The 24,833-nt window shown below is 37.3% G+C and overlaps 1 protein-coding gene across 2 annotated transcripts in view; it reads left to right on the plus strand.

Moving 5' to 3' along the window:
- ARHGAP6 (Rho GTPase activating protein 6) overlaps positions 1-24,833 on the plus strand; it is a 462,552-nt gene that overhangs the window by 355,357 nt on the left and 82,362 nt on the right. For both annotated transcript variants that reach the window (XM_045856110.1, XM_045856111.1), the window contains exon 2: positions 21,814-21,973. In XM_045856110.1, coding sequence (XP_045712066.1) covers positions 21,814-21,973 — 160 coding nt within the window. The remainder of the gene's footprint in view (positions 1-21,813; positions 21,974-24,833) is intronic.

A 24,833-nucleotide genomic window follows, 5' to 3' on the forward strand; every position in this document is an offset into this window, starting at 1 on the left:
TTAAAGGTATGGAGATCATTTGGAAGATTATCGGCTGGGAGGAGCAGGGAAAAAGGTGCAGGAATTAAGAAGAACAAATTGGTAGGTGCAGAATAGACAAGGGGATTTTAAGAATAGTATAGGACCAGAGGGGAGAGGGGAGGGCATTTCAGGGGGAAAGGGGAAGGGTATACAGAAACAAGTATAAAGGACTCATGGACAAAATCTGGGGGGGGGGGAATGGGAGGGAGGTGGGGAGGGATAGATGGGTGGGCTGGGATGGGAGTAAAAGACAGAAAACTGTACTTGAACAACAATTAAAATAATTTTTTTTTAAAAAAGTTAGAAAAAAGAATAGTATAGGAAATGGAGAAGCCAAAGAATTTATATGCATAACCCATGGACATGAACTAAGGGGGGGATTTCTGGAGCAAAGGGCAGTACTGGGCAGATGGAGGCAAAGGGGCAAAATTGGGACAATTGTAAGAGCACAATTGACAAAATTTACTAAAAAGAGAGAAATGTTGACACTGCCAATGGTGCAAAGATGCAGAGAAACTTTATCTGTCAACACCTTATAAAAACACTACAGCCACTCTGGAAAATAGTTGAGCAGTTTCTTGCAAAAAGTACACTTACCATACAATCCAACATTTATCCCAAAACAATGAAAAGTTATGTCCACACAAAAACCTGCACGTTACTATTCATAGAAGCTTTGTTTGTAATAGCCCAAACCTGGAAACAGCAAAAGTGTTCCTCAATAGGGGAATGGTTAGACACACTGTGGTACATCTATACTGTGGAATACTACTCAGCAGTTTAAAAAGAGAATCATTGATATATGAAACAGTTTACACAGATCTCAAGGACATTGTGCTAAATGAAAAAAAAAAAACACCAGCCAATCTTAAAAGGTCACATTCAAAAGCTTATATTCCTAAAGGTAAAAGGTTTACAACATTACAGATGGGCCCCATCCAGTGTCTTCACAGAGGCAGCTGCGAACAAGTGCCTTCCTAAAATTTTTGCTCTCAGGATATAGGAAATAGGAAAGGGAGGTGCTATTATTATTACTATTATTATATTTTTTCAAAATGGCCCCAAATGGCATCCAGCTGAAAATGTGGCTGTCATGTAATAATTTGAGCAATATATCTGGTTTATTCTCTGTATTCCAGGAACAACTTCCTTGTGAAAATTGTGCCTTGCAAGCAAATAAAAACACTCTCTTTTATCCAAAATACATACATACATACATACATAAAGTTGGGAGTACATAATCAGGACTAGAAGTAATAATGGGTACATATTTACATCCACAAGAAATGTTAGCTATTCCTCACATATTGAAATCCCCTCGGGATGAAGCATAGCTCTCAGCTTATCTTATCTGTGCTGTGAGTCACTGGTGAACAATCCTTACCATTAATAGTTGTGTTGACTACAAACTCCCATGGTGATAATGAATTGTAATGTTACATTTTCTTACATTAAAAAATGTTATACCCATACATGGATATTTAACAAGAAAGGTGGCAACAAAACTCAGTGTAGAAAATATGAACATAAATTAGCAGTGCCTGTGAGTGAAAACAATATTGGAGCATATTGTTAGGCTACAGCAGTTGAGATTACCAAAAGGTCAACAAAGTGATTATGCACCTGAAAATTGTACAGTACGCTTTTTATGTTGATATCACTAAACCCTGGAATTCTGAGTTTTACCATTTTTATGAATCAAGTGATGTTTATCTGCATTTATTAACACACACTTCCTGGTTCTATTAATATTAACTGGTGGTATGGTAGTCAATAAAAATAAATAAGGTAAGTAAGTTCAATATTTTTTAAAATCACATTAGCATATTATTTATTTTTTCTTGTAACCATTCTCCAATGGTTTACAGTGCCATGTGAACTTAATTACCTGCTTGAAACATGCTTTTATGAATTCTAGAAATTCCTCCCAAAAGTTTGTCCTGCTTATTTGCTTTACTTAGCACAGAACTGTATATGTGGGTGAGGGAAGTAAAAATCTGAATCTAAAACAGTGTGTGGAGCACATGGCTCATTCATTGTGCACATTACATGCATCAATCCATCCTCCCCACAGAACTATTTTTATCTCCACTTGACAGAACAGGTAACAGCGGCTTAGAATGGTTAGATACTCACATGGCTCCTTGTGGGCTAAGCTAGAATTCAGAGCCAGGCAGTAAGTGTCAGACCACAGAGCCCTCCCTGCAATCACTGTGCTGTAACATTGCATCCCATTCTAATGAAACAGCCGCCAATGAGCAGATGAGACCTGCTTATCACAATGTCCCAACAACTCTAGTTGCTTAATAGTGCTACCATTACAGATGTTCCCTTCATGTATATGGCAGAAATTATAGAGAGTGGCATCTGAATCAAGCCTGTGAAAGTGAAAAGCTATTTTAAATTATGGATGCACAAGTTTGGGGGTTTGATTAGAATCTCCCAGAGAGGATAGAGGATAGAGGACAGAGTTCAGTATAGAGTTTTGTAAATCTACCAGTGCCTGAGCTCCAACCCAGGAGTCTAACTTATTTGAAATATACCTGCGTAAATGTAAATGTCCAAATATAAATGTCCTATTTACATTTGCAGTCCTATGTACACTGTGGTTGTTTATATTTAAATCAATGCAGAGCAAATAAAATAAACAATTCAGTGATTTTGTTTTACTAGTCACATCTCAAATGCTCATTAGCCATGAATGACTAGCGGCCACCACATCAGGCAGAACAGATAACAAATATTTCCATTATCATAGAAAAGTCTGTTGGATCTCACTGGCCTGGAGGGTGATGGGTATGAGTATTTTTTAAAATGTCGCCGAGTAATTCCTTTGTTGTTTAAATTGAGTTATGCACCAAGTAATTCTAATGTACAACCAAATATGAAAACTGTTGGTCCTCATAGTTCTAAAATTTTCACCACTTATATCTAACTAATTTTGCTTTTGAAGCAAACACTCCAAGAGTATTATTAAAGCTAAACTTATCTGCAGTCTAGTAATGTAGATGCATTTATTTTTATTTAAAATATTTATTTTTATTTAAAACTTTATTTAAAACTGGAGATGTATAAGTTGCCTTTTCCACTTAGCTTGAAGTATTACAACAATTTATGTTGATTTTGAACTACCTGTTGAAAGAGTTTAATAAGATAAATTATCCTAAACTGAAGCTGAGAGGCTTATGTCAACAGCTCACATTTTGGGCAACATATTAGAAGTAATTGATGTCCATCTATTTGGTGATTCTTAAAATTAGTTTGTTAAGGTAGTAAGTTTGCTAAATGTAATGTAATTTCTAGGGAGTTGTCTTTCCCATGGAGAACAATCTCTTTCAGAGGAAATTTTTGCAGAATGTTAAGTACAATTGATTAAACAAAATGTTGTCAAATGTAGTGTTGAAATGAGAAAATCGAATTCACTTTGGTGTTTTTTTGTTGATGTTGCCTACTTTGTTTTGTCTATTAGTTTTCAGTATGGAATTTTCTATCTCCTAAATATGATATTCATCTATCCTTAAGGATTGCTTTATTTCCTGCTGATTTGCAATTATCTGATTTGGGACTGAGTTCTCCAGTTTGGAGTCACATTTTTTCACCATGCCTGCAATATCTTTTAGATAATCTTGTTTAGTGAACATTGAATCTGCCCATATCTGAATAAATGACTTGCTCTGCAGAGAGTTCCCATAACATCTTACCCATAATGAGCGTCCTCTTATCTGAGTGTCCTTGTTAGATGAAACCTGCAGCATCTATTCTTATAACTCAGCTTTCCCTCACGGTGTGAGTAGAAGAAGCAGACTACAAAAGAAATGCCATCCTCTGCAATATGTTAGAACCAGTGATGTCATTTCCACATATCTGTATGAGAACCCCAAAAGAATGATCATTTCTAGGTCCACCCTCCCCAACATATAAAACGAGATGCTAATTTCTCACTCTACCCCTAAAGTTATTTCTCCAAGTATAATATTAGAACTGACTTTCTTGGGATCCAGATATACTGAAAATATTGAGGGACTCTCATAAAAGCAATCCTTAAGGGCTGCTTGTTTTATTGCTGCTGAAAGTGCCTTTTTGTCACTTGATGTCAGACATGGGGCCGCCCTTAACCACACACATTGTAGACCTCAGTTTTTGTTTCCTCTATCTATGCCCTTCTTATCTGTTCTGTATCACTCTGTCTCATTCATCTTTCCTAAAACATCCCTTTCATCCTGTTATACCTCTACTTGAAAACTTAGGGTGCATATATATTCCTGCTTATAAAGGATATTTATTACATTCAGGAGGTTTTCTAAAATGCCTGTTCTTCTTTCCTTAGAAAAAAAATACCAGTTCCTCCCCTTACTCTCAGAGCTAATTGCTTTCTGTTCTGTTTTCTTTTGCGGTCCTGCTTCTGTTCATGCACATTTCTGTGCCTTTATTCCATACAGACTTTGGACACTCAACTGTCCTCCATGCATTTAGCATATTGCTCCTAGTTGCACAGACACCTTCTGGTCTCTTTTGGGTGCTCTGTGTCATACTTAACTTTTCACACTTGTCTTGCAATGGAGTTATTGAAGAAACGGTTACTGACATGCTGTGATATAACCTAAGGATTAATCCATTGCATTTGGAAACACACTGCCTGGGTTTGAACTTCTTACTCCTTAGTTGTGTGACTTTGGGAAAATTATTTAAGGTCCCTTTGTCTCAGTTTTCTTCTCTGCAACATGGAGATAATCCTAGTACCTGCCTCATCAAGCAAAGCAGCTATTCATGCAAGCAATAACACTAACTGTATGTTAGATGTTGTTTATCATGTGTGGCTATTTGAGATTTGTAGCTTAAGTAATTTTTCAGTTACCTAATGATGGTAGATTTCTATATCTGAATGATCTAGAAGTTACTCTACCTGCAAATGGGTCACAGTAAGTAGCAGCAGGAGGATGCTAAAAATTAAAATAAGGTCAAGTGCTGGGATGGGAAGAGGGCAGAGAATTACAGATAAGAAAACAAATGACAGTTGCAATGGAATGTAGAATGTTCTGTGTGTGCTCACATTTGTGACCTTAGACTCTGGAAGTTCTGAGCAATCCAAAGATAGGGTCTGGTGATTAAACAAAAAGATACCACATTTTCACTGTGCTCTTTAAGGTAGCAGAAGGACTAAGAGGTTCTTTACAATTTGTATTTTTTATGTACAGTCAGAAAAAATATTAAGAACTAAAGTGCCAATTCTATGGGACTGGTCAAAGGAAGTTAATTGGACCAACAAAACGTGTATTGGTAGTGCATGTGATCTAAGTGAAATTTCCTGTGCCATTTTATCAGATCAAATCATAATTCTGCAACATAGAAGAATGACCTGTTTCTAAATATGACAACCTACAAAAGTTATTAAACATGTATTTATCTTCTTGCTCATAAAAGACTTTTTAGCCCTGGCTGGCATAGCTCAGTGGATTGAGCGCGGACTGCGAACCAAAGCATCGCAGGTTCGATTCCCAGTCAGGGCACATGCCTGGGTTGCAGGCCACAGCCCCCAGCAACCTCACATTGATGTTACTCTCTCTCTCTCTCTCTCTCTCTCTCTCTCTCTCTCTCTCTCTCTCTCTCTCCTTTCCCTCTCTAAAAAGAAATAAATAAAATCTTTTTAAAAATTGTTTAAAAAAGACTTTTTACATATTCTACAAAGTGATTTATAAAGAGTAGTTTTTATTTCACCATCCAGTGAGTGGATCAGGTATTCTCTTTCCATGTGAAAATGTAGAAAGTGAAGTAATGAACCATTATGTAGTTCAGTGGGCAGAATTACAGAAGTTCCAGGGGCTAGGACTCCAGGTTCAGCCTGTTTATATTTGTTATGTGTGTGTACAAAAGAAGTTAAGGAAGGTGAGTTTAGCTGCTGTATCATGTACATCCTTAAATCTCACCATACAAGTTTATTCCTTAGTCATATTGTCATGAATGGTGGGACAGCTGTGCTCCAATGATACAAACAAAAATAATACAGAATAGGAATCAAGAAGAAGGTACAGTGAATGATGAATTCCGTAGATTCTGAGGCTATAAATTGTTGCTTGGCATCCTTAACTAATGAAAGGTTAAATAGGTAAATGATGGCTGTTGTGTTTTTGGCATTTTTTCTGGTTAGCAAAATTCTTCCATGGATTGGACCTTTTAATTGCTCCCTAATATTTATTTCTAAGGCTGTTTAGGTGACTTTTTGGCCTCTTAATGGTTCTGCTTAAAAAATTGATATTTGAATTTTAAAGAAGTTTCCTTATCTTCACCCTTTGTTTTTCTGGCTTGAATGTGTTTTTTCAAAGAATCCCAAAGGTATACAACATCTTCCTTATTTCTGTATTTCCTCATGAGGCCTGACTGGTTTCTACTCTTAAAACTGACTAGTAATTGCACAAGATATTGTCTCTTGAGATTATTTGAGAATATTCACGTAAATAAATAGTTAGCTTTTGGATTAAGAAGTACAAATAGGTAGTTACAAAATAGTCAAGGGGATGTTAAGTACAACATAGGAAATATAGTCAATAAAATTATAATAATTATCTATAGTGCCAGGTGGGTACTGGAAATATCAGGGGAAACACTTGGTAAAGTATATAATTGTCTAATCACTATGTTGTACACCTGAAACTAATACAAAATAATACTGAATGTAAAGAAAAAGAAATGATGACCTTTTCTTATGAAACATTAATTGACTTGATAGTGTATGTCTCCATCAAATAATTGATTTAAGAGGCTACTCCAGTCTTAGGTTATGATTTTTATTAAATCTCTGTGTCTATTTCTTATTGGACACTAATGACATAACTACAACTAGTGCTGACTTTGGGCTGTGCCTTTGTCTTCCAGTTAACTTGCAAACTTCATAGTTGTTGGCTGCATTACTTAGAAGGTGTGAATCTTTCTTTGGGCAAGTTACTTAACCTCTCTGAGCTTCTGTTTCCTCATCTGCAATATGGGGATTATAATGTAATGTACTTTTAATAATTATTTTAGTGGTTAAATAAATCAATGCCCATAAAGTACTCAGAACAATCAAATAATTGATTTAAGAGTCTGACAATTAGTAAACACTCAATGAAAAGTAAATGTTGATTTCATCTATTCATACACTAAAATATTATTTGCCTAACAATGACAAATTAATTGCATACTTATGGATTTCATGTTAAATATTATATTAAATCCCTTAAATGAGAGTCTATATTCCATTAAGTATCCAGATTACATGAACCATATTCACTATCTACTGAAATCATGACTATTTTCAACATCCAAATTTTGTGGGGAGTAGAGGTAGAAGTATATGCAGTAATGGTAGATTTTTCACTCTGAATTTCTCTTTCAGTATAATTATTCTAGTAAAGAAAACCACCTGATGGATCTTATTGTGTTTAAATTCCTTCCCTGGCTAAATATTTAAATACTAACAGCAACAGAAGTTGTGTGTGGCTTACATCAAGTGATGATTAACCTAGCAGAATCCTAGTAAAAAACATAGAGAGTCTCTAAATTTTGAGTCAGTAAGATATTCCATGAAATCATTTCTCCGTTTTTCACTGATAACCACAGTGATTCTTTTGTTGGAATTCACTTGAGACCACCAGAGAATGATAACTTCTTATCGACTGGGAAACAAAGATGTCTTTTTGAGTTGTTGGTGCAGTGCCATGTGGAATGCATGGAGAACAAGGTAATTGGTGATGGGATATGTTTTTAATCTTTCCTTTTCTCTCTGTTCTTCATGGATCTCTCCCTCCCACCCCTATCCCCAGGCCCACCCCACCAGCATACCCTTAAACATGACCGCGTGGTTATATCTACTCTGACCTCCACACCCTCTGTTCAGGAAATGAACAACTTCTCAAGGACCATTGTTCCACAAAGAGCGTAAAATTCAAAGCATGTGTTGTGCTTCAGTATAAAAGATAATGAAATTGTTTTGTTTTTTTTAATGTTTTTACTAGCATTAGAAAAATGAAGCCAGTGGTTTTAAAATATAATTTAAGAATAGAGAATTTGTCCTTAACAAAGAAAGCACCCTGTGTGCTCTGTCATGCTCTCAGGGGTTTTACCCGAGGCTCCCAACATTCTTTGGTTGATTCCTAATAAGGACAGTTTGCACAGTTACAATCCAATTACCATTTGCAGATCTCTGTGGAAAGAGGGACATTATTTTTAGAGGAATCCTTTCATACCTCCAGAATATGTCTTCCAAACAGTCTTATTCAAATAAAAATCAGGAAATTCAGTTTCAATTTCTCTGCATTCTTTTTATCTCCCACCACACTCTCTACATACCCACACACTTGCACATTCACTCAGTGACACAGCCTGTCTCCCTTCTGAAGGGACAAGAATTTTTCAATGGTCCAATGAAAAGGATTGCATATTTTTGGTCCTAGGATTCATGATAGAGGGGGTCTCTGTCAACAAAAGGTATCATGGGAGTCACAGCTATGTCAGCTGGGCCATTTCTCAGACACTCAATGTAATCTGCCATTTCAGGATGTATTTTTCACCAAAAAAATTTTTTTAACCAGGCTGAAGTTTCTACTCCAAGTCTAGTTCAGTTAAATTAGAAAGAACAGCAAAGACACAGCTGAATATAATTCATGGGTAAGCAATATAAATATCTATACTTCTTTTCAAGAAGATTATTGTGATAAGGTGTCATTCTTCCACATCTATCTTGTGATTTTGAAGAAGTGTAAATTGATCAGCATCTGAGATGTGTGACAGCTAAGCACTGTCTGTGCCAATGGAGGTTTATGAGACTGTTCTTATTAGATTGATTGATAATGTTGGAACAGCTTGAAATGAGCAAACTGGAGCAGGAAGGACTGTGTCATGCTGAAATGGGGCAGCATAATTGAGCTGATTTTTGCAAAACATTCAGCACCGTCTATTTGAGGTCTGAAAGGGTAAATTGGCTTATCTTCCCCTCTGGAATTATTGAACTCAGTGTAACAGTTGCTGTGGCTATGATAAATATGGGCTTTGGAGAACAACTTAGATATCAGGTAAGGCTAATAATAAACCTAGTGTGTTCTGCTTTACTAAAGAGGAAAACGTTAAGCCTCTAGATTTTTTAACATTGTCTGGCTCACCTAATTTTAAGAGTCTGTCTCAGTAATGGAAAGAGGCAGAATGTTACCCTTATTTCCCAGATCCCACTCTGCTACTACAGGAGTCATCTAACTTCTTTAGACCTTGCTTTGTCCTTTGTAAAGGTAGGGGTTTGTATTAATCAGTCATGAGAAGTGATGCAATAAAAATAATGGTTATGGTTCTAGATTCTGCAGCCTGCAAATCCCAACTCTGCTACTTTAACTAGATGTGCAGTCTTAACAAATTACTTAACAGCCATGTCTAGGGTTCCTTATCTGAAATATGGGGATAATAATGGTAATACATTCCTTAGAGTTCTTATAAGAATTAAACGAATTAATATAAACAAAGGGCTTAGAACAGTAACTAGTAGAGACTGGGCCATCTATAAAAGTTAGCAATATCTCCAAGGTCTAATCCATCTTTGGAGGGCTGTCATTCTAATTTCAGTGAACTAAGTTTAACTATAGAAGGACAAGCAAAACCATCATCTTGTTTGTTATTGAGAAGCTTCTGATTCTTGCAAGTGTTTCTGTCTTCCACACCCCTGGGATCTGTGCAGGTTCTTTTGCCTCTTCTCCATCCAAGTTTCAAGTGAGGCTTAACACTCAGAATTAAATTGGTGGCTGGTGGACAAGTCCACAGTTCAGCTTGGGATACACAGAAATGAAACTGGACTTTTGTTCTGAAGTTTTTGCCTTCAGGGACTTCCACTTTGTGGTAATGTCCCCTCTATGCAAACCATTGGAAGATATTTCCACTGGAAATAAAATGTGAGTGTCTTTCTTAATGGTGTTAGCACAACATTGACTCTGACAATGTTCATTTCTACTTCTCTGATTTATCAATAATCAAGATAAACAGGCCATTTGTACATAACCACTTCTATTTTAGCCAAGCTTTCACACAATTTCCAATATCCCAGTTCTTACTATGTTGTATGATTTTTTTTGGAATGTTACCCAGAGAAACAAAGTCTTAGGAGAAGAGAAAATGTTGATCCCACAAGACAAATCCTAATCATAGGTGTGCCTTTATTTTTAGTCTAGTCTAAATCAGCAAACTTTCTCTGTAAAAGGCAAGATAGTAAATATTTTTAGCCTTGCAGGCCAAAAAGTCTCTGCCAAACTCAACTCTGTAGTCAATACCTAAATGAATGTGATTATGTTGTGATAAAACTTTATATTAAAAAAATCAATCAGTAGGTAGAATTTGGCTCACAGGCAGTAGTTTGCCAAACCCTGGCTTGTCATCATCCCCATTTCATTGATTAGGAAAGCAAAACATGGGGAGGTAAAATAGCTTGCTAAAAGCCACACAGCTAGAAAGTGGCAAAACCTGGATTCAAACACAGGCAGCCTACCTTGCCAACTTTTAGCCACTACACCCCCCCCGACCCCCGCCCACTGACTGGGGTGTTAACACATCTCTGCCTGGGATGCTCATCTTCTGAAATCTGCCTGACTTGTTCCCTAAGTTCCATGAAGATTGATTCAAATATCAGGTTCTCAGTAAGGGTACCTTGGAAACCACCCTGCTGTACTTCCTCTTTTCCCTCTAGGGCTTATCACCTTGTACATACTATGTAATTTACTCAACAGTTTCTCATTGCTTTCCTCCACCAGCCTGAAAGCTCTGTGAGGGCAGGGCTCTTTGTTTTGTTCACCATTGAATTCACCAAGACCTAGAACAGTGCCTGGCGCATAGAAAGTGCTCATTAAGCATTTGCAGAATGAATGAGGTGTGCCTTTGCATCATACTACTGGGACATATTTTGATACTCTTCATGTAGCAATAAATAGTTAATATACCAAGGCAAAAGGAAAAAATGGACTGCCATACCTACCAACTGTTCAGAATTTTCTAAAAGTCCTGCTTTAAAAAACAGACCAGAATAGATAAATAAAACATAAAAATTATATAGGCTGTAGATATGTTAAATCTTTGTAAAAATCTGTTGAGAAGGAGTGGCTGAAGAATCAAGAAAGGAAGAATTAGCACATGTTATTCTGTTGAGTTCATGAAGGAAGAACCCCTTTTAAGAGTCCAAACAAGGATGTGACAGCTATGCAAATATCCTTGGATTTGCCCAGAAGCTCATGAAGAGGGGAGTTCCTTGTCATTGGTGATACGTTCATTTTGGAGTTATAAAGAACTCGGCAGCCCTTCAAAAATGCTGGTTGGGAGCCTGGTATTAAAATTTGTGCCATGCTTCAGCAACACATTGTGATTATCTGGGAACCATGGCTGTACTAATTATCCATAAATGACAACTGGCCACAGCAGAAATCAATTCAAAGAAATTCGGCCCTGGCATGGTTGATCTAAATGGTATGCCATTTTTCAGACCTTAAGTTACTGATCTGATCCATTCTTCTGCTTCTCATCCATATAGAACCACAATTTAGCATCTGTCTTGTAAATACCTAGAAAACACGTCTTATGCATAGTGAAGTCATTTAATGATGAATAATTCAACACATATTTCTGAAGAGATTTTGGTGTCACTAAAATTGCCAGGTTTAAAAAAGGGGATGTAAATTTAGGGTATTGATCATTAATGTTAATTATAACTGAAATACCACGTATTTAGAGCTTGCTGGGAGCTAATAAACACTCTACAAGATTCACTCACATTGTCTCATATGATCACTACAAACCTGAAAGTTGTCTTCTTCTTTGCTCCATTTTATTGTGAGGAAACTGAGACTCAGAGATATTCTGAACCTTTCCAAAGAACTCATATTTATTTAAACCCAAGGCCTTATCATCATACCAGGGGGTCTCAACATTCATTGCCCCAAAATAAGAATCATATAGTAATGCTGATTTTTTATGAAGGTGCTTGGGCCCTGTTTCCTATGATCCTAATTTTGTAAATCTGTCTTACAGCCCAGAAACCTGCATAATTAAGAAGAATCAACTACCTAGGTCCGCAGGCCATATTTTGAGCAGCCCTGCATCACTCCTTGCTGGCTCCCTTGGCCTTGGAAACTTTACAGTTGGTTGAGGTTAAAGAGATGCCGCAATTAGAGACTAGTCTCAGGGACATAAGAAAACAATGTGGGAGAAACCAAAACCAAAATTATTTCAATCAATTTTAGTTCATGGGAAAATCAAGTCTGTTTGGAAAGATACAATTCAGCTCAAAAGAATGCCCTTTCTGAATAAATCACAGATATTAGATTGTTGATTTTTGAGTTTGTCTTCTGCTTCTTTTTTTCTAAATACGGAGACATATACTTCTGGTGGAAATAAAACCTCTTTAGTTAATGCTTTCGGTGACTTGTTCTCCAGTTAATATAGATTCTATTATATTGAGATTTTTTATTTAGTTTGCTTCTTTTAAATTGGTTTGTGGTATTTGTGCTTCTTCATGCTAGTTTTAAATAACTTCTATGACTGTTTATATTATATACAGAATATTACACATAACAATGCATAATACACTTAAGAATATATAGTACATGCCTTTGATGGTAAATAAAACTCATAAGTGATTGTTTATATCTCCTGACACCATCATTTTAAGGTGATTCTATGTAATTTAGGTCAAGGTTTCTTAACTTCTGCACTATGGAAATTTGGGGCCAGATGGTTCTTTATTGTGGGTATCTGTCCTGTATATAGTAGGGTGTTGAGTAGATCTATGACCTCTACCCACCAGATGCCAGTAGCACCCTTCCCAGAGTCATGACAGCTAAAAATGTTTCCAGACATTGCCAAATGTTCTGAGAGGGCAAAATTACCCCCAAGAACCTCTGTGCTATATCCTTTTGTATCATATTGCTACCCTTTATTAATGTTTCATAGTACTTCAGAATAAAAGGATATTTTTACAACTGTAAGGGCCCTCAGTTTATCCAGAAACATTGGATAAGTTTCAACTTCATTTACATTTATGAAATTGAAACAAATTTGAAATCATCCACTCTCAGTCTTTAAAAAAATCCTATGATGACCACTTAAAAGACTACATCCAGAGAGCCTTAAAATGAGTCATCCTATTATGAGATAAACAGTCACAGAAAATTGCTGACCTGGAACACACATTTGAGAGTTTAGAAACAGCCATAACTACATTGTAGGGTGTACTAGGCTTTGGCAGTCTTCTGGGTGCTTGTTGCTTACTTTGTGGCCAATGTCATCAGGGTGACAAGGCAACGTTGACCTTTGTGTTCATGCCTAGACCTGCTCATACAAGGTCTGATGGATGAGTGTTGGTGTCATGGATTCCTTATTCCTTAGGTCCAATATTATTACATTTATTTTCTTCTCTCATATTCAGGCATTTATTGGCTCACCACAGTCTTTATTTTAAAAGACTGTTTCTTAACATTTTATTCAAATCTAGAAGACATTCTCCCACACTGATGCAATATTACATAGCTTCACAGTTTCCAACTCTTATTGAACTCATGATGTACCTGATCCATTTAATCCCTTGATTGATATTTGCTCTGTGACAATTACCGTATTTTGCTATGTATAATGCACACCCACGTTTTTGGCCCAAGCTTTCAGGAAAAAAATCTTTCATTTTAATTTTGTAATTCAATTATTTATTCGTTTGTTTGTTTATATTTAAATACTTTTTTGTATTATAAAGGAATTTTAGCATTTATTTTTTAACATATTATGGTATAAGAAATTTTATGTAACAAATAATTACAAAACACAAGAACAAATGCAAGGTATTTGAGGTATCACCCATCATATATAATGCACATCCTTATTTTTCCCTCAAAAATTTGGGCAAAAAGTACACATTATATACAGCAAAATACAGTAAGTACCAGTTACTGTCTTAGATACAAGAACACCAAGGTAAATAAACCAGACAAGCCTCTTGCCCTCATGAATCTTGCTAATATATGTAGGTTATGATGCAGGGTCCTAGGACTGGATCTCTGCCACATGATAGTAGATACTAAATAAATATGTGTAGGGTACTAAATGACCCTAATCTCTATATCAGGAGTCAAGAAAACTGTAGCCAGTGGGCCAAATCTAGCTTTCTGCCTCTTTTGTATGACCTGCCCCTGAGAATGGTTTTCACATTTTAAATGGTTGAAAAAAATCAAAAGAATAGTAATACTTGTAACATAAAACTTATATGAGATTTGAATTTTAGTGTACAGGAGTAAAGTTTTATTGGAACTTTTGTTTGCATATGATGTATGGCTACTTTTGTGCTTCATTGGCAGAGACCATATGACCTCCAAGCCTAAAATATTTGCTATATGTAACTGTCTGTAATTTTATTTTGTGAGAAAAGTGCCTCTAGAATTCCAATCTTGAAACCTGTCCAGCTCAAATCATTGTTAGTGGTACCTGTAGTGTGAAGCATCACTTTAGCACCAGGAAGTAGGAAGATAAAGATCTGATGGGAGGCCAAGACTTACTTTTTGAGGTGTCTGGGAGCATACCCTCATCTAAACTCAATCCCCTTCACCTCACCAACCTCCTTTTCTAATGATCCCTCCTACTCCTTCTGTATTAATTTCCTATTGCTGATGCAACAAGTAACCAAAAACTTAAAACATCACAAATTGAACACGTTACAGTTTTGGAGGCCAAAAGTCCAACATGGGTCTCACTAGGATAAAATCAAAGGCTGTATTCCTTCTGGAGGTTCTAGGGGAAAATCTGTGCTTTGTCTTTTCCACCTTTTAGAAGCTGTCTGGCTGTGGCTGGTGTGGCTCAGTGGATTGAGTGCCGGTCTGAGAACCAAAAGGTCCCCGGTTTGATTCCCAGCACATGCCTGGGTTGTGGACCAGGTCTCCAGTAGTGGACATGAGAAAGGCAACTGATCACTGTATCTCTCACACATTGATGTTTCTCTCTGATTCTTTCTCCCTCCCTTCCCCTCTCTCTAAAAGTAAATAAATAAAATCTTTTTAAAAAAAGAAGCTGCCTACATTTCTTGGCTAATGGTTCCTTCCTCCATCTTTAAACCCAGCAGCCTAACATCTTCAAATCTCTCCCTCTCTCCCTTTCTCTGCCCTCCCCCCACCCCCAACAACCTGTGCTTTTGGTGTCACATTTCCTTCTCTGACTCTGCCACCCCTGCCTTCCTCTTGTAAGGACTCTTGGGATTAGGTTGCACCAGTCTGCACAATCCAAAATAATCTTCCAGTCTCAAGATCCCTTAACTTAATCACATCTACCTAGTTCCTTTTGCTAAATTAGGTAACATATTCTAAGGTTTTGGGGATTAGGACTTAGCTATTTTAGGAGCAGGAGGGTATTATTCTATCTGGCACATCTTCTATCTAGTAATTCAGTGCTGTACTTCTCTCTACCTCTGCAGAGCAAAATGCAGGCTGAAGGGCATCTCTCAAGCTTATGATCACCAGCCAGGATATTGTAGTGGCCAATAGCATAGAATTTAGATTCTGAGTGTCAAGTTTAAGTCATTTTTGTTGTTGAGTGAATGAATAAGGATTATGGCATCACTACATTTGTTCAATAAAAGAAAGCAGGACATGCTTACTCCTGGGTGTCTTAAAGCTAACATTTTGTTTCAGAAAGTAGCATCTTCACCGTTATGACTATCATAGAAATAACCTTATTTCTTGTGGTGGATTTGTGTCTTTCTTTGGTGGTAGAGAACTTCTTGAACTTTTTTTAGGAACAGAAGACTTACTACAACCAAACTGAATGATGGGGTACAAACTCAAACCTAAATCTCATCAACCCTTGAGCTCAGTGGTTCTCAATTCTGGCTGCATGGGACAATGAATCAGGACGCTAAGAATATGAATGCCCAACTGCATGACTAAAAACTGAATAAGAACCTCTGGGAGATTATTAGTCTAATCTCTTTGCATATATTTGACAATTTTCATAATATAAAAGCAAATATATTTTAAGCACATAAGCAATCTGGCTTCTGGGAACTCTTGGAAAAGGCAACTGAGAAGATGTGAAACTTCATGGGTTTGCTCAACAACTCTCCCAACACCCATCTGTGCAGTCCCAAGGTAGCCACACCTGGGGGCTTCATCGTCTGTTGTAGTAACCCGAATAGAAAGGTAATGAGGCAGAGAGAAAAACACGCTTCTAAATTCTTAATTGTGAACACCCTGATACAACCCCTATGATAATTTGAATAGACATTGGTTGAATGTTTTGAGGAGGGCTCTTTAAACAAACACATTTTAAAGGATGATGTGGATTGAAATTAGAAAGGTGAATGCATTAGACCAAGTAACTCATCATGAATCAACACTAAATTATCACATGTTTTAAAAACAACATAACTTTGAAGACATACTGTTTTTAGTTATTCCTAGCCATTGTGTTGTGACATTTACTTGACACCGTAGTTGGCTCTGAAATTAGGCTTCTTGATTCTACAAATGTCCATATTGCATTAAGGATAAAAACAAAAATGGAGAACATTGTTTTATGCCATTTATAGTAGTCACTGATACCTCCTAAATTTATCCCAAGATACTCTTAATGAATATGGTTTTAGCCTATTTGTTGATTGTGTTAATTCTATAATTCTTAATAATAGACCTAACATATTTTGGCTTTTAAAAACCTGTTGAAATTGCATGTACTTAATTTGAAAAAAATCCTATTAAAATTCAGAGTGGTAGAAATATAGATTGGGAACAAGAAGAGAACTGGGACATAGAAGAAAATGCAAAGTTTTTGATATATTCATCACTGTTGAATGGCAGGTAGCAAAAGACAATGAGATGGTAGAGGGCTGATGGTTGGGAGGGTGATGAACTGCAGCAGCCTATTTAAACTCTTCCATGTCTATATGAATTCTTTAGGTTTTACTTATTCAAGTTTGTGAAATATAATGGATTGGGAGATAACTTGGTCTATTACCCATAATCAAAACTGTATTTAATATGCTGCCCATTTGATAACAGATGTTTTTGGAGACCCCTGTGAGGTTCCCCTTTGCTTATTGTTTGATAACCTAGGTAAATTGCTGGGTTTTTTTTTCAGCCATGGGCTAAGGATGGGTTTAAGAACCAATTGTCTGTGGAGGCAATATTACCTCCTTTTTGAAATGATTCTTCCAAGGCCTGACTAATGCAGCTGCCCTGCTTTCAGGAAAGCACCACACTCATTTCTCTTTCTGGAATTGGACTGTAGCCTTTTATTGAGCTATCACCTGCTGCAAGAACTAGTCTTAGGAAAAAATAACTCTATACATTCAAGTCATTACAAATAAACCAATGTTTTTCTCTCTTTTGCTAATAACTCCAAATTTACTACAGTTTAAAAATCTAAGAACTTAAGAATCACAGGCTGTGATATATAATGGACTAAGAGAAATTTACAGCATCACACTTCACCTTATTATGCTAAGTATGTAGTCATTTGTAAACTGTTTCAAAAACTACATATTACTTGATTACATTTGGAACTGTTATAGTTGGGAGAAGAAAATGAAGGCTCAAGAAAGATGTAAACTGCCCAGGTTCTGTTTTGCCAAATTTGGGAATGTATTTTACTTATTTATTTAGCTTTTTAAAATATTTATTTATTTATTTATTTATTTATTTATCTTTTAAAAATAAGATTATTGTCCTGGTGCTCATTCCACAAACCAAAGGTTGCTGGTTCCATTCCCAGTCAGGGCACATGCCTGGGTTGCAGGCTTGGTCCCTGGTTGGGACACATATGGAAGGCAACCAGTAGGTTTCTGTCTCACAACAATGTTTCTCCCACTACCCCTCTCTCTAAAATCAAAAATAAAAATTTAGAAAATGCAAAAAATATGATTATCATTTTAAGAATGTCAAAACTTGAACATTTTTCTTCTTTCCCCAGAAAACCTAATTCCCTTCTGCTCTTTCTTATCTTGATGATTAGTGTTCCATCCTCCCAGTTGCTCAAAACAGAAACTTAAGAGTCATCCTAGATTATTTCTTTCCCACTCAACCCCTGCATCCAATTTCTCCCCAGGCATCTGTGTGGTCTGAGCATCTTCCTGTCTGTTCAAATTTAAATCATCATCTTACCTAGCCCAACATCTCTCCTGATATCTACATCTTTGACTTGGCCCCTCCCTCAATTCCTATAGAAATTTATTTCCAATCTTCTTTCCTATATGTAAATCTGAGCATGTTTCTCTCTTAATGGAGATCACTTGATGGCTAGCCATCACCTACTAAGTAAAATCCAATCTACTTTGTAATGTCTGCAGAGAAAGCCCTCCAGGATCTGGCCCTGGATTCTACATGGCTTTGCCTCCTGCTCTTTTCCTCTTTCCAGCCTTGTAATTTCCCAAAACAAACCTGTTCTCTCGAAATCATTTGCCTTGGAAACCACTGTCTTTTCCACTGTTGCATTTCTACTGGCCAAAGCCTTGCATTTCTACTGGGAAAAACCTTACCCATATTATTCAACTTTCAAGTCTCCATTTACACTGCCTTGTCTATAAAACCTTTCCTGATCCCCCAGACAGATGTCAAAGCTTTTTTTCCCAGGGACCCCATTGCATTTGGTACTAACTTCTAGTATCATAATCTCTCTGTGTAATAGATTGCATGTATTCTTTTTACCAAAGCGCAATTTCTTAAGGAAAGGACTGTGCTGTCATTTCGATAGTCCCAAGTCTAGTACTGTTCTTAGCCTGTATTAGGTGCCTATTCAATTTTGTTGGAATTAATTAACCAGGAGGATGTAGTAAATAAAAATAAAATGTGTCGTCTAGGGCTTGGTTTATTTCTGTCCTAAGCTATGATTCAGACGTTGGCAAACTTCAGCCCACTGGCCAAATTCAGCTTTCCACCTTTTTTTGTAAGTAAAGTTTTATTGGAACACTGCCATATTCATTCAATTATGAGTTGTCTATGGCTGTTTTCATGCCACAAAGGCAAAATTGAGTAGTTTTGACAGAGACCAGATGGCCTATAAAAGCCTGAAATACTTACTATCTGGAATTTTATAGAAACAGATAGCCAACCCCTGCTCAATAAAGATAATTGAGCCCGTTAGAGCTCATATTTTTAAATGCTTTTAAATAATAAGTATATAATTCCATTTTGACACCTCAAATAGGTGTTGGCTCTATTAGATACCTAAAGTTACATTTAAAAGTCACTAATTCATCTGGAACTCCCCATTTGGGGGGAAAATCAATTCACTGATATTGTACCTTATGATGACCTAAGCTTAAAGGGTGTGAGTGAGTGAGGGGTATACCCAAGGCCCAAGTCCCCAACTCCTAACTGTCCAAACTTGTGCTTAGTCCAGTTTTATCAAAATAGAAAAAGAAAAGGAGAAAGGAAAAATCCCAAATGTACTGGATCTGAAAGAATTTTCTTTAGATCAACAAGTGTGACTACAGTCTACCCACTTTGCCTAGACTTGCTCACTTGCTCCCCTCCCTAGACTCATTCCCACATCATGCTCCCTGAGCCCCTTCTAGGCTCCTGTTAGACTTCATCATTATTACCTTCTGGTGCAAAGTCATATGTGTGAAGGCAAACAAAAAGCCCTCACTTCCTTTAACTCCTGCTCAGAGATGGACTTCTCTGTGAGGTCTTTCCTGGCCACACTAACTAGAGTTGCATTCTTGCTTGCTATTCACATTGACAGCCCCTTCACTGCCTTGTGTTCCTCCCTAGCAGTTACCATTTTTAATACACTATACCCTTTACTTACATCATCTATTTTCCTCCCCTACTAGAGTATATCTTTATTTGTTTTAATTAGTGAATAAATAAATAAATGAAATCCCAAATAAAGAGTGAAAACATCAAAGCATTGAAAGAGTATCATTCACTCTTTGGAATGAACATTCTAGGCAGGAATTTGCTGCCAGTACGGAACAAGGTATTTTAATAGTTGCCAGTCTCAATCTTTCTGTCTCCCTTTCTAAAGGTGAGTGATGAGGATGGGAAGTCTTACAAGATTCCTTAAGTGTTCCACACATCCACCACAAATCCTTGGCAGTGCCTGTGGGGGCTAGCACTGTTCCTTTCTTTTGGAACTTTTCTTGATTTTTGAGGAAACAATAGGTAATTTTTCAAAGCTCTTGTGCCTTGGTTGCTATCTGTAATTCACAGGAAGTTGCCTTCAATAAAAAGACATTGGGTCTCAGATAATTGTGAAGTATTGTTTTGTAGGCCATCACTTTCTCACTGCCTGCATCAAAGTTCGAGCCATTCACTCCCAGTGGACATCGGAGGAGTGTGTGCATACACATAAATGCAGTCAGGATTGTGGGAATCTTTGCTTTGAGTCTTTTTTTAAATTACAGAATTGGTTTTTATTTCATTCTGGGTTTTTGTTTTTGTCATTATTCTATGGGAACACCCAAACTGTTGCCTCTATGCTGCCATCTTGGCCGGAACTGCTTTGATTCTTTGATGTGGATTGTTTGATCATCAAATGTCTCATGTCTCTAAAAATATATGTAGTTCTTATTGATCATATATCTGTACTTATTACAATCAAAATATCTCATTAGAGTGCTGTAAATATAAACTCACAGTTTACAGTTTTGCATAAGATTCAAAGGCATTAACGTTTTTAGCTTGAGTCCTGGTTGGTTCCAAATCTTGTAAATTTTATGATCTAGGGGAAATTACTTAACCTCTCCAAGCCTCAATGTTATATATTATATTATATTATATCATATCATATCATATCATATCATATCATATCATATTTACTATACATTACTATAATATTAATATAATGTATCATAAGGAGAGACAGTACCTGACTTACTATGGTTCACCTTAAGATATTTTTTTGACGTTATGATGTTGTTAAAGTAGAAACCATACTTCAAATTTTCTATTTTGATCTTTTCCTGGGCTAGTGAGATGCAGGGCAATACCCTCTAATGATGCTGAGCAGTAGTGGCCACAGCTGCCAGTCAGCTACGGGATCAGAAGGGTAAACAACTGGTACTCTACAGTGTACTGTGTTGCTAGCATTTTTTTGATATCGTGTTCTGAGCTTGTTTGAAGTAGGCTAGGCAAAGCTATGATTTTCAGTATGTTAGGTGTATTAAATGCATTTTTAGTTTATGATATTTTCAACTTACAATGGGTTTATTGAGATGTAATCCCATTGTTAGTTGAGGAGCATCTGTATACATATTTTATAATATATCATAAATATATATTTTATATTATAAATGTACTAGATTTTATTATTATATTATGTTATTATATTATTAAATATTATATTAGAGAGGATCAAAAGTGGTAACCCCCTCATAAGGTTATTGGAGGGTATAACTAAAAATCTCTTGGTGCAGTCACTGGTACATTGTAGCCTATCAGTATACATTCACTCTGCTATATCTAATGTGCATCATGGCCAATTAGCAACATTTTTCCCTGTTATTGAGTACAAAACCAAAAAGTCTCCATAAAAGACAGGATGTAGGACCCTTGAAGCACCTTTCTACATAGTTTTCTTTGGCCTAGGATGCATCATTATATGGGATCAGATGACCCAGCAGGCGCTCGAGATTGTAATGTTTGCAACTGACTGAGAAAATCTATGGTTAACTAGAAGTAGATTTGATATTAGGGATTGAGAGCCAATTCTGGAACAAAAGATGAAATTTGCCTAACTTTATTACTGACTAAGAGAGAAGATGAGATTTGTGAGATATTCATGAACTATGTAACTCTTGCTGTTTTTCCCCTTGGTCTGCAGGGTGATTTCACCTGGAACAGCATGTCGGGCCGCAGTGTGCGTCTAAGGTCAGTCCCCATCCAGAGTCTCTCAGAGCTGGAGCGAGCCCGGTTGCAGGAAGTGGCTTTTTATCAGTTGCAGCAGGACTGTGACCTGAGCTGTCAGATCACCATTCCCAAAGGTAAGGCCCTGTCTGTCATCCCATCAGGGAGCACTGCAAATCAAATGTCTGCTCTCTCAGAGCCGTAAGCTACAAAGTCATCTCACACCCAATGTGAAACTGGAAGGAAACTGTAGCTTCTTAATCCTTGGGTGGCATTAGTGTCCATTTTGAAAGTCATGTTTAAAAGGGGTAATTTACATGTCAACTAATATGTTGACTTAAAGGGAAGGTCAACTTGGGGCATTAAAAAGGAAAGCTGTGTGTATCTCAACAGTCTACATGGCTTCACAACAACCAATTAGAAGTTTCAGAAAGGTCAGCTTAAAGGGTTAGAAGAAAAACCCTGTCTATCTCAACATGATTTCAAAATAACCAGTTGAAAAAAAATGTTTTAACAATCTATTAAGCTTGTCATTTGACCTTATGCAATCTGTGAATCAGGGATCATACCAATGTTAACTCATTTTTATCTAGTCCTTCACCTGGCACATCTGTGTTCACCACTATGACCCTGGAGACAAGTCAGGCCTGGTTGTCTAATGTTTTTACAAATACAGATCCTGATTCTGGTAAAGATGAAAAGCATGTATTTAAAATCCTTTAATCTATAAAAAGTCTGCTTCTGAATGTCTACTATCTTCTATGAGGGTACTTTACATTTTGTATTAGTGTGTAGTGGAAAGGTAATCAGAGATAGAGTAAAAAGTTATGATGTTATACAAATAGAGTAGACCCGTCATAACAAGCAACATTGGCTAGTGTGGCTGAAATTTAAAGGAAAGCAGGAAAGGCGTAACAAGCATCCAAAAGCTAGAAGATTGCTTTGGAGGATTTCTGTGTCTGCAGAAATTCTACTTTGCTTTCTTTTACTAGGGGATGAGGGGATGAGTCATGAATATTTATTTGTAAAATAATCACATTACATACACACACATACATAGATATGTGGCTCTCAACCAGGGATGTTTTTGCCCTCCACCTCCATGTGAAATCTAGCAATGTCTGGCAACACTTTTAGTTGTTGCAGCGTAAGGAAGGATGCAACTGACTTCTACTGGGTAGAAGTCAGGATGCTGTTAAATATCCTACAGTATTCAGGATAGTCCCCTACAATAAGTATTGTCAGGTCCCAAGTGCAGTGGTTGAGCAGCTTTGCTATACACAAGGACATGAACTCACAGTCTGTCAACAACCATGCTGGTGGTGTGATTTTTTGGCTCATCTGTGGCTCATGGAAAGGGCACTGGCTTGGGAGTCTTAAGACCAGGATTTGAAGACTTGTTGCCTCACTTCCCCCCAAGTGTGAGCTTGAGCAGTTTGCCTCTGCAGTAAGAAGCTCTGTTTTATTGACCTGAAAGAATAGCACAAAAACACTGACCATGCAGTTTTCACTGGATGGTGACTTTTGGGCCACTTCTATCCTTTAAGCTGGAATCTGGGACTCTGCTCAAGGTCTTGAGAGTTCAGGAGAAGGAAGAGGTAGATGAGAGCAAGGGGCTGCCTTCCCCTCTCCATTAACTCACAACATGGTCCAGGTGGTGCCCAAGAGTCCTAGCTCCCTTTCACAAGCACAGATGTTCTTTGAGTTCGGAAGGAAGGAAGGAAGGAAGGAAGGAAGGAAGGAAGGAAGGAAGGAAGGAAGGGAGGGAGGGAGGGAGGGAGGGAGGGAGGGAGAGGGAGGGAGGGAGGGAGGGGGGAGGGAGGGAGGGAGGGAGGGAGGGAGAGGGAGGGAGGGAGGAAAAAGTTGTTGGCAGACCCAATTTATAGTGGAGGGAATGATGACTGTAAAGAGTTATGTGAAACCTTGATTGCATGCACATCAGACAAGATATCACAAAACAAATATTTGTAGCTTTGTTTTTAAATCCAGTTAATTTGATGTTTCTCTTTGTTCCTGCTTTTAAAGATTCCACTATATAAATAACCTTTACCAAATAGACAGCTTTATAAAAGTTGTCTGCTGGGAGTTCTGTTTTCATTGCTTATTTCTAAGACTATGTACTTCACATTCAGGAAATGGTTTACTTTATTAAGATGTTCAAAGATGTTCATGCTACAAGAATTTGATATATTCTATCAAAATGGGAACTAATGTTTTATAAATATTCTTTTACTTATGGAGGAGAAAATAGATTGTGTGGCGGGATGGAAACAAACAGACATCGCCCAAGAGTACTGCAGCTGTTATTTTGAACAGATGAATATAGACATCAAATATTTACCAAGATCCTTCAAATGCATAGCCAGCGTTGAGTGCTATGATGGCCGCTTTGGTCTGAGGATGACCACTTGGTTCCATGCAAACCCCCAAATGGAGGTTCTAAGCAGGGTCAGACTCACTGTGTGAATTATTCACTCAGGAAAATAAATACAGTGGGCCTAGAACCTAAATAAATGATACCAAGCCTAATAACACAATGGGTATAATAAACACAGAAGCATACTCAAGCTCACATTTCTGTTCTTTGTCACTTTGGGATGATCAGAGGGATTTATTTATGGGTAACTGTTTGGAGAACCCTCTCCCTCCATGAGACTGGTGCCTGCAGGGCTTAGATGAATAATATTATAACATATTCATCAGCTTCTTGGATTCACCATAGAGGAGAAAGAATAGGAGATTGGGAGGGGATTACTGAGGTGATTTCCTACAGTGGACTGCAGGGGTGAGATCCAGAGTGCAAACAGAGACTTTGACTTCCTCTCGAACTATAGTAATAGATGCACATTGGTTATATGGGTCCAGATGCAAGTAAATTAGAAGATGGTGGAAGAGCATGTGTAATTTCACTCCAGACTCTCTCCCCAGTCTTAACGAAATAGTAAGCAATTTCATATGTTAGGATTGAGGAGGGACTGGAGGGACTGGAGGTTTGAG

Source organism: Phyllostomus hastatus, unplaced genomic scaffold, assembly GCF_019186645.2.
Source record: "Phyllostomus hastatus isolate PE091 unplaced genomic scaffold, TTU_PhHast_1.1 phas_scaffold_12, whole genome shotgun sequence".
In the NCBI taxonomy this organism is placed as follows: domain Eukaryota; kingdom Metazoa; phylum Chordata; class Mammalia; order Chiroptera; family Phyllostomidae; genus Phyllostomus; species Phyllostomus hastatus.